This window comes from Myotis brandtii, unplaced genomic scaffold, assembly GCF_000412655.1.
Source record: "Myotis brandtii unplaced genomic scaffold, ASM41265v1 scaffold725, whole genome shotgun sequence".
NCBI lineage: Eukaryota > Metazoa > Chordata > Mammalia > Chiroptera > Vespertilionidae > Myotis > Myotis brandtii.
The window spans coordinates 449,894-459,841 of NW_005370862.1; the positions used below are offsets into that span (position 1 = coordinate 449,894).

At 53.1% G+C, this 9,948-nt stretch overlaps 1 protein-coding gene across 1 annotated transcript in view; it reads left to right on the forward strand.

Moving 5' to 3' along the window:
* Positions 1-9,948, forward strand: part of DOCK1 (dedicator of cytokinesis 1) — a 264,303-nt gene that overhangs the window by 68,159 nt on the left and 186,196 nt on the right. The window contains exons 24-25 of the mRNA XM_014530148.1: positions 4,842-4,912; positions 7,143-7,249. Coding sequence (XP_014385634.1) covers positions 4,842-4,912; positions 7,143-7,249 — 178 coding nt within the window. The remainder of the gene's footprint in view (positions 1-4,841; positions 4,913-7,142; positions 7,250-9,948) is intronic.

The following is a 9,948-nucleotide window of genomic DNA, read 5'->3' on the forward strand; positions in this document are numbered from 1 at the left end:
CCCGCAGTCTGTTCCATGCTTCTGGGTCTGTGACTGTTTTAATGAAAAGTGTCATTAGCCGCCACGAGAAGAATGCTCTTTATCACCCCAATTAATGGAATGTTTTGTGGTGACATGTACATAACCTACCATGCATCATTTTCACTGTTTTTTAAATGAACATTTAGTGCATTCAGTGTCCTGCCCCTGTCACCACTCTGTATCCATTTCCATCGCCTGTTCCTAAGGGTCAGCCCCCGCCAAAAAAAACACCCCCGCCAGCCTGGCCACCCCTGAGCCATGGACACGTCATTTCAATGATGTCATGCAGTGTGTGGCGTTTGTGTCTGGCTTCTGTTCCGTAGCATGTTTTCGAGGTTCAGCCATGTAGTGGAGGTGCCGGTACTTGGGTTTGATGGGGCATCGCATTCCAACGCCCATTTTGTGCGCCCTCCATTCCTCCGCCGGTGGACAGCGGGGTGGGCCCCCTGTGGGGCTGTGGGAATAGCACTGCTGGGGACATTCTTGTCCCCATTTTGGTTGGGACGCGTGTTTTAAGTTCTTTTGGTTCAGACCCAGGGGTGGAGCAGCTGATCATGTTTGTATTGTACGAAGCTCCTTATTGCAAAGGGACTGGCAGTGAAAGCAAACACTTGCGGTGGGAGGACCTGCCTTGGGTCTGGGACCAGGGGAGGAGCTTCCAGAGCTGCCCTAAAAACAGACACAATCTGGGCGGCTTCAACCAGCAGGCACCGTCCTCTCGGGCACCTGTGGGGTCGGCAGGGTGTGCTCCCTCCGAGGACTCTGGGGGGCCTTCTCTGTCTCCCAGCCCGGGGGCTGCTGGCTTCCCCCCCCACCCACCCACCCACCTGCCTTCACAGGCGCCCCTCCTGCCGGCGCCTCTGCGCCCAGCCCCCTGCTCCCCCGTGGGAGACACTGCCCTGGGCGGGAGGCCCCTCACCTAGTCCACCCTCATCTGAATTTGATTTCATCTGCAGCGACTCTGTTTCCCTATAGTTCCCGTTCCCGGGGGCCGGGGTGGGACTCAGACATGTTTGCGGGGGGGGGCACAGTTCCACCCGCTGCAGGTGGGTTTGTGTCTGGGGTGCAGGGCAGCCGGGGTGCCTGCGGTCGGTACGGGAGTGGGATGGGGTTGCCGGGGTCCCAGCCGGCCGGGCCCCTCTTTGCTTTTGCAGTTTCCTCTCCCCAAAGGGCCTCTCTCCACCCCCTGACCAGCAGCTCTCGGTTTGTCTGAGGTGGGTGGGTGGCGGGAGGCGGCGGGGGTGACGCAGGTCCTGCGTGCGAGTGACAGGCAGGTGGCTGTGGGCTTCCTCCTGCTGCCTCCCTCCCCCAGAGGCCCCTCCCGCCCTTGCTGTCCCTCACAGGCGGCGGGAGACCCTTCAGACGGGGAGTGGCACGCAGGCGTGGCCTGGCCTGGGCTCCTGTCCTGTGGTCACCGCTTCCCTGCTGCTCGGGGTCTCGGGAAGCCTGTGGTGGGGACCACGGCCCCCTCCGCTGACGCCTGCATTTCCACGGGAGTTTGCTTTCACTTCCTGTGTCTTCGCAGCCAGGACCTTTATAAACATAGAGGTGGCCCAGCCGTCCAACTCCCGGGTCTGAACCAAAAGAACCAAACACACACGTCCGACCAGGGTGCTGTGGAAAACGGCCCCGATCCAGAACCCGCGCCGCCTCCCCCCGGGCCATCTGGAGAGGTGGCCAGTGTCTGCCCATGTGGAGGCCGCGGAGGCCTCTTGGCCCGTCCTGGCTCTCCCGAGGCGGTGCCTGCACCTCCCAGCGACGGAGCACTTCCGTCTGAGCGGAGGATGGAGGATGGCGGGCCCTATATATTTTAGCTCAAACCTCCAAGTGGAATCCTTTTAACGTGCGTTTTCCCGAGAAATATGTAAATTAATAATTGCTTCATACATTATTCAAGGAAAACTTATTTTGTATCATCGATAGCTCTTGTAATCTTATATAAAGATATGCTAATGGATTTAATTAAAATAATTATACTGAATAATCTAGCCTGAACATTACCCGAAAATAGTGTCTATTAATCATCATCAGTGGTAATATTTTTAGCCAGAGAGACACTTACACCATTAAACCGCTACTATATGGAAAGTGCATTTTATTTTTTATTTTGGTTTACGGTTTGGATTAAGTTGGCACTCTCATGAGATGCATGACAATTAAATTTGCTTAGAAAAGAGTATAAAGTTTATTTAATTTCTTTAATGTGAACTATGCCAGCAATTAGAAAAATGTTCGCATTTTCTGCTTTCTTTTTTTTCCCTTTATTATTATTTTTTTAATCCTCACCTGAGGATATTTTTCCATTGATTTTTAGAGAGAGGGAAAGACAGAGAGAAACATCGATGTGAGAGAAACACATCGACGGGTTGCCTCCTGCACGCACCCTGACCAGGGCCTGGGCCTGGGAGGAGCCTGCTACCAAAGTACGTGCCCTTGACCAGAATCGAACCCGGGACCCTTTGGTCCACAGGTCGGTGCTCTGTCCACTGAGCCAAACTGGCTAGGGCTCCTTTACTGAATTTAAAAAAAGAGGAGGGGAGAGGGATAGAGAGACAGAAACATCAGGGACAGAGAAACATAATCTGTTGGCCACCTCCTGCATGCCCCCCACTGGGGGACAAACCCACAACCCCCCATTCAAAAGAATATCACATTCTGAGTAAGATTTTATTAAATAAAAAACTGATTTACCAAAAAATAAGAAAAATAAGACGAAAACGGGGGAAAATACCTCTCATTTACTGTCTGTTCCCATTATCCTGACTCCTTCCTGACGTGCGATTTGCCGAATGATTCTGCCGAATATTCCATCACTTCACTGGGGCCTTTGTAAGCGAGAGGCTTCACTGAGTGGAGGTCGTTTGGGAGCCCTGCGTGCTGCTGTCCGGCTGGTATCAGCACACATCCCCCCCTTGTCCGCGGGCGCTCTCCTGTCCACCTTGGGAAGCGACCTAAACGGAGGGAAGCCACAGGCTCCCCAGAGCAAACGGGGCCTCGGATCCCCAACCTGAGATTCTGGACGAACAGCCCTGTGGCCCGTGGGCGACGGAGATGAAACGGGCTTTGTGAGAAGGTCAGCCTTTTGGGGGGCGGGGGGACACGTCTGTCCCTCTCCGTGTCCCGGCTGCTCCTCCAGCTGAGGGGACCCAGCTCCCGGGAGCCGAGGATGCGGACGCCTGAAAGGAAGGGGTGGGGGTGTCTCTTGAGAATCAAGAGGTGACTCTGAAGGCATCTCAGTGCATGGGCGTCACGCAGGTTCTGAGGTGTCCGGGGTCCTGGGCAGGGATCCCGCTGTTGATTGTGGGCACCGACCTGACACGGGGTGGGGACGTCGGCCTCTCTGGTTAACACAGCGCCCGGCGGCCTGGGGCAGAAGGAGCGCCCGGCTCGTTTGTCGCTGTCTGCTTGGTCCTGTGCCGGAATCGATCGGGTTGCTGCCGGCAGGGACGCTCTGTCGGGTTCAGGATAAAATGCAGGACGCGGGGTGCTCCCCGCCTCGGGGCCCTCACGCACTCACGGAGCCGCTCTGGGGTCCGAGCAGTCACCCGTGCAAACGCTCATTATTAAAAGTCACGACAAGTAATTTTTAGTTTTTCAAAGCAACTTCAAGGTCGTCGAAGCAAGACTGTTTGAAACCAGAACGAAGTTGTGTCCATTTCGTGCTCTCTTCAGAAGCTGCGCCCTGAAGGAGGGATTGTGTTCACACTGGTTCTTGCTCTTGGGAAGCAGGGCTAGCGATCGCTGAAGTGAAGGGCGTTGCGTGCTCCGTGTTCGGATCGCCGTCCTGTTCTGTTTTCAGTTTGATTCTGCGCTTTAATGCGACCGGGCGGTGTTTGGCCTGATGTTATCTTCCTCCTCTTCATTCAGGGACGGGGAGCCCGGCCTGGTGTGAGGGGTCACCGAGAGTGACAGCTCGGGCCAGGCCGTCCAGTCAGGACACTTACAATCAGGCACTTTTCCCAACCGGATAGAGACCGAGGCTGAGGCTCTGGCTGCCCACAGACCTACCTTTAACTCCGGCTCAGCTCAGTCCTGGCTGTGTGATCAGGGGCAAAGTAATTGATGGAGGTTTCCTTACCTCCCAACACTGCTCACTTCCTGTAGGAGGCCTGAGGGGATTAAAGATACATTGTACCAGGGTCCTGGCATAGTGGATCGCAACATTATTACCATCACTCTATTGTTTTTGCAAGTGTAGGTTTTCTAGAAGATACATCATAGCAATATAGGGGGTCAAATTACTACAGGAAAAAATGGTTCCTACTTAAGGGCAGCACGGATATCAGAGGCACGGATGTAAGGGCTGTACGGATATCAGAGGCCCGGATATAAGGGCAGCCCGGATATCAGAGGCACGGATATATGGGCAGCCCGGATATCAGAGGCACGGATATATGGGCTGTATGGATATGGGAGGACAGTTTTGCAGTGGAACAAACACAGTCGTTTTAATTGCTGAACACGAGAGCGTGCAGGGATCGGACGGGCGAGGGTGCTGCTGAGGGCACAGGCCTTCCCGTGTCGTCGCCGTGCCAGGCTGAGGAGGAAACGCGCAGTGCGGGCGTTTGGTCAGCAGGCACTAAATGTGGGCCTCTGTTGATATTGCTGTCAGCGTTCTGTGTTGAGGTTGTAGCAGATCGCCGGTGTGTGGGTCATCGGTTTTTTCCTCTGCTCTTTCTTCATCAGCCGTCAGCCGCTCACCCTGCGCGCACTCATCCTCTTCGCGGTCTGCGTGTGGTTCCGCACAGTAATTATAAATCTGTGTTAATATTTGCCCAACGACACGAGGCTCAGCAGTCTCCTTTGGTCTTGGTTTGCAGGGGGCAGCGCTGAAGTACCTGCCAACGATCGTCAACGACGTGAAATTGGTGTTTGATCCCAAAGAGCTCAGGTAAGGAAGCTCGGGGCCCGCAGGACATCCAGGCGCCCCCGGGGCCGTCTCAGTGTGTGCCGTCCATGGGACGCACACCTTCTCGGCTGATTAAAAACGAAGAAGACATTGAAGACTGTGTACTTTTTCCTGCTTAGAAACTTGATTCATGTTTGGATGAAACAAGAGATGACAGGAGAACAAATCACACTTACTGTCCCTGGACCCTTTTGGTTCTTTTGTGCTCCCCGCATACACGCACCCCTAACACCCAGCACCGTGGTCACTGTCTCCCGTCGGCCCCTGCAGGTAAGACGTCCTGCTTTCCCACCGCACGGATCATCGTCCGCGTCATCACCTCTAATGACTTCCACGGTGCGCCCCCTCCACTGGCCGTCCCTTATCCAAGTACCAACAGTAGACACATCGATTGTGTGCTTCCTGCACACGCGAAAGGCTCCCACAGAGCACTTTCCACGTGGCATTCAGTTCATCTTGACAGCAGTGGCGTGACATAGTGCTATTACCAGCCCCCTTTATGCTAAGGCAGTTGCTATTGGCGCCCTCGTTGGTGAGCGGCATTGCTTCCAGGCCAACGCAGGCTTCGTGACCACAGAGGACAGGCCGCCAGGCTGTACTGACGGGTGGTACACCGTGTCCAGTTTATTCTTTATTTTATTTTTTAAAAATATATTTTTTAATTGATTTTTAGAGAGGAAGGGAGAGAGAGAGAGAGAAAAAAAAATCAATGATGAGAGAGAATCATTGATCGGCTGCCTCCTGCATGCCCCCTACTGGGGATCAAGTACACAACCCAGGCATGTACCTTTGACCGAAATTGAACCTGGGACCCTTCAGTCCGCAAGCCGACACTCTGTCCAATAAGCCCAAACTGACTAGGGCTGTTCAGTTTTTAATTATTGTGAAATATGCTAGGATACAATTTTTTATAGCTTAATTGTAGCATCTGCCCTTATTTACATCATTAGCATAAACAGAAGTGGAATTACTAGGTCTTGCATGTTCTTAAAAGATTTTTAATGGCTATCGTCCAGTTGCCCTCGAAAAGGTCATACTAAACCTGTATGTATTGGCATCTGTCTTTCTAAACTTTGCCAATACTTGGAATTATTACTGTATCAAGCTCTGACAACGTGATTGGTGAGGAAGGATCTCACAGTTTTAATTTGCCTTTCTTTGGTTACTAACAAGAACTCTTAACACTCCTTCAGAAGTATTTTTGGTATCTGTAAAAGTAAGTTCTTAACACCCTTGCTACTGAGATGTGATGTATGTGTTATAAAGTTCACCCGTGTTAGCGCATTCAATTATACAGTTTCCAGTTTTTTTGCGGAGGTGTGGGCCCCTCACCATAACAGGATCTTAGAATAGTTTCATTGCCCAGTAAGACCCCTGGTACCCATTCCCAGTCATTCCCCGCTCCCACCAGCAACCGCTCAGCTGCTCTCTGCATCGATAGATGGGCCTTTTCTGGGCATTTCAGGCGCATGGGGTCGTACACTGTGTGGCCCGTTGTGAGTGTCTCCTTTCACTTAGCGTGATGTTTTCAAGGCACATCCACGTTGTGGGCCGTGTCCGAGTTTCATTCCTGCAAGGGGGGAATTGGAGGGGTGCATTGTGTGCAGTGTATGCACCCTCCCGCTGCTGCCTCCCCTCCCCCCGTGCCATGAGCCATGTTGCTGCCTCCCCTCCCCCCCGTGCCGTGAGCCATGTTGCTGCGGTTCATGCGCACGGTTTTGTGTAGATAAACATTTTCCTTTCTCTTGGGCACATGCCTAGGAGTGGAAACACTGGCTCGGAGGGTAACTTGTCAACATTTTGAAGAGCTGCCAACGTGCTTTCTGAAGCAGCTGCACCGTCGTACATCCCACTAGCGCGGTCCGAGGGTTCCAGTGTCTCCACATCCCGGCCAACACTCGTTATTGCCGGTCTTTTATACCAGCGGGCGCCAACCTGTCGGACCTCACGGACCACCAGTGGTGCACGGACCACCGGTTGGCGGCCGCTGTTTTATACTATAGCCATTTCAGTGGGTGTGAAATGAAGCAGTGACATTTTAAAGTATCATTTTTGGGACAAGATTTTGCCCCACATTGTATAATGGGCATTAGCCAACATTCTGGTGGCATTCAATGACCCCTGAATGACCTTGCATCTTCACACTGTCTCGTTGACACTTTGGACCGTTTAGCTGTTTTTCCCTAAACGCTTTTCTTTTTCCTTCTCACAGCAAGATGTTTACTGATTTCATCCTCAACGTTCCCGTGGGCTTGCTGACCATCCAGAAGCTGTACTGCTTGATCGAGATCATCCACAGTGACCTCTTCACACAGCACGGTGAGCGGAACCCTGACAACCATTAAACTGTCCCCTTAGTCGCGGTCCGTAGGCCTTGCCCCTTCTGGATTCTCTCCCCCTCGCCGGAAGAAGTGGAGGCTGCACCCAATTAAAACAGCTCCGTTACAAGACAGGAAGAGGGAGCCCTTACAAGGAGGGTGGTAGTTGACATCTGGCTGAGGCCACAGATCGTGAGAAGGGAAGGCGGAGCCTCCCGGTTTGCCATTCAGGTGCGCACCAAGCCCTCGGCAATCAGCGGCATTGTCGCCTTCAGGATGCCTGATTGTCTGTCCGGGGAGGCAATCACTCGCTTCTGTGGAGAGGATTGCAAAGAAGCATCTCGGGTTTTCTTTAAATGTAGACCTAATGGTTCTGTCTTATCCTCAACTCTGCATTCTCGGACAGGTTTTCTTCCAACCCCGCTCCAAGTAATAAGAATGTTAATGATTTGACCTGAGGAATACCTTCCCTTCCCCCGCATTATCTCCTTACCCCTTCCACTAATCATTTTCTTTCTTCTTGGACCGACTGAATGAATACGTTACCCTTGTCAGGCAGTTTTCTTGAAAGCGTAACCCCTTTGCATAATCCCGTCACCTTCCTCATTTGTCGGAGGCAGTGTGAAACCTACCGAGGGACGTTCTGGCTGAAAGACACAGCTTGGTTCTGCTCCATGTGGCCCAGACACGGGCTGCTGCCTGCATTTTCCTGTGTCCTCACGCGTGGATGAGGGGCTGGGGTGGCCCACGCCTGGGGCGCGGGGATGTTCCCGCAGAGGTCCTGGCTGGGCCGACCACCAGTGTGTGTGTGGCTCGGTCCTTTGTACTTTCTGGGTTACTGGGCCCTCTGTGTGCCTGCTCTCTTTCCTCTTCTTCCTGATTTAACTTCATAAAATGCACTGGAGCCTACATGGAGGCAGCGTGAAACCTACCGAGGGGTGTTCTGGCTGAAAGACACAGCTTGGTTCTGCTCCCTGTGGCCCAGACACGGGCTGCTGCCTGCATTTTCCTGCATCCTCACTTGTGGATGAGGGGCTGGGGCGGCCCACGCCTGGGGCACGGGGATGTTCCCGCGGAGGTCCTGGCCGGGCTGACCACCAGCGTGTGTGTGGCTTGGTCCTTTGTACCTTCTGGGTCACTGGGCCCTCTGCCTGCTCTCTTTCCTCTTATTTCCTGATTTAACTTCATAAAATGCACTGGAGCCTACACTTAGAGCTAAGGCTCAGAGGAAATGTGAAGACTTCCTCTGGTGCTCTTCTGGAGGAAAAACCTCAAGGCAAGAAGAGGACAGGCTTCTTTAAAAAAAAGAGAGAGAGAGGAAGGGAGAGGGGGAGAGAGAGAGATACATCAACGATGAGAGAGAATCATTGATCGGCTGCCTCCTGCACACCCCCTACTGGGGATCGAGCCCACAGCCCAGGTACGTGCCCTGACCGGGAATCAACTGTGATCTCCTGGTTGATAGTTCGATGCTCAACCACTGAGCCACACCAGCCGGGCCTTACTCTAGTTCTTTAGCCCAGCGGTCGCCAGCCGGGTCCGTGGACCGCTAGTGTCTGTGAGGTCCGAAAGGTTGGCCACCGCTGCTTTAGCCCATAGAAACCTTGTCGGGAAAGTTGTTTATTTCTGGTGATGATGTCGCCCAGGTGCCAAGTGGTGTGTTTCTCTCTCTCTTTCTCTTCCTATTTCCGTTCTCATTCTTGTTCTACAAGTCCTTTGTCACCGACCAACGCAAAGCCTGTTTCGGAAGTATGCCCCATGCAAATAAACACTTATAGCTTTTATTAAGCATTTATAGCTTTTTATGAAGCAATAGCTTTGCTTAATAAGGAGTTACCAGGATACATAATTCTGTAGGATACGTTGCATCTTTTTAAGCACCAAGTTGTATCTTTTTAACAGCAACCTGTACCCACCAACATAGTAAATGAGATTGTATGAAATATGTGAATCCCAAGTGTCCTGGGCCTTCCACGCGTTCGAGCTCTGGCCGGTCTTGCTTTCCCTGGAGATGGGGAAGCACGTCGCAGCCACCCCCGCATTTCACGAGGGTGCCTTTTCCAGGGTGTGGGGTGTTCCTAGTGAACGGCGTTGTTGCAGGAAAGGGGGGTGGGCCCGGGGCTGGTCCCCTGCTGGTGTGGGCGCTGACCTGGCATGTCCCCGCGTCGGCTCTGGGCCGCAGGCAGGGCCTGCGCCTCGTTAGCATGCTGGGCACGCGGGCCGTGAATGGGCGGTGATGGCTTCCGCGCCTCTCACGATGTGACTTGACTCCCTGAGAGCCGGTTGGGAAGATTGTGGCTTCACACGGAAATGACTCTCCGCAATCTGTGGTGTGGACGGAGCAGGCTCTCCAGGCAGGACGCGGAGCCGGACCGGCAGCGCGGCGCAGTGTGCGCGTGTGTGGCTTTGTTCCCAGGTGGTCGTGTTGCTGCCCAGGGATGTGACAGAAGCTGTGAGAAGGACAGCTTGGATCCTGGAGAGGACTGAGAAGTTTCTTTGCCATTAAATTAAAATAAACACTAGGAGGCCAAGGTCTAGGATTTGTGATCACAACATGTTTTGCATTAATAGCATAGAAATTGGAATAAAAGGAATCATCTGAGGTCGCTGTATCTTAGAGATTAGTCAAGAGCATTGGACTTGCAAGAAGCACTTGCCCCGCATGTGCCCTCCCCCAGGTGCCCCCATGTGCCTTCCCCC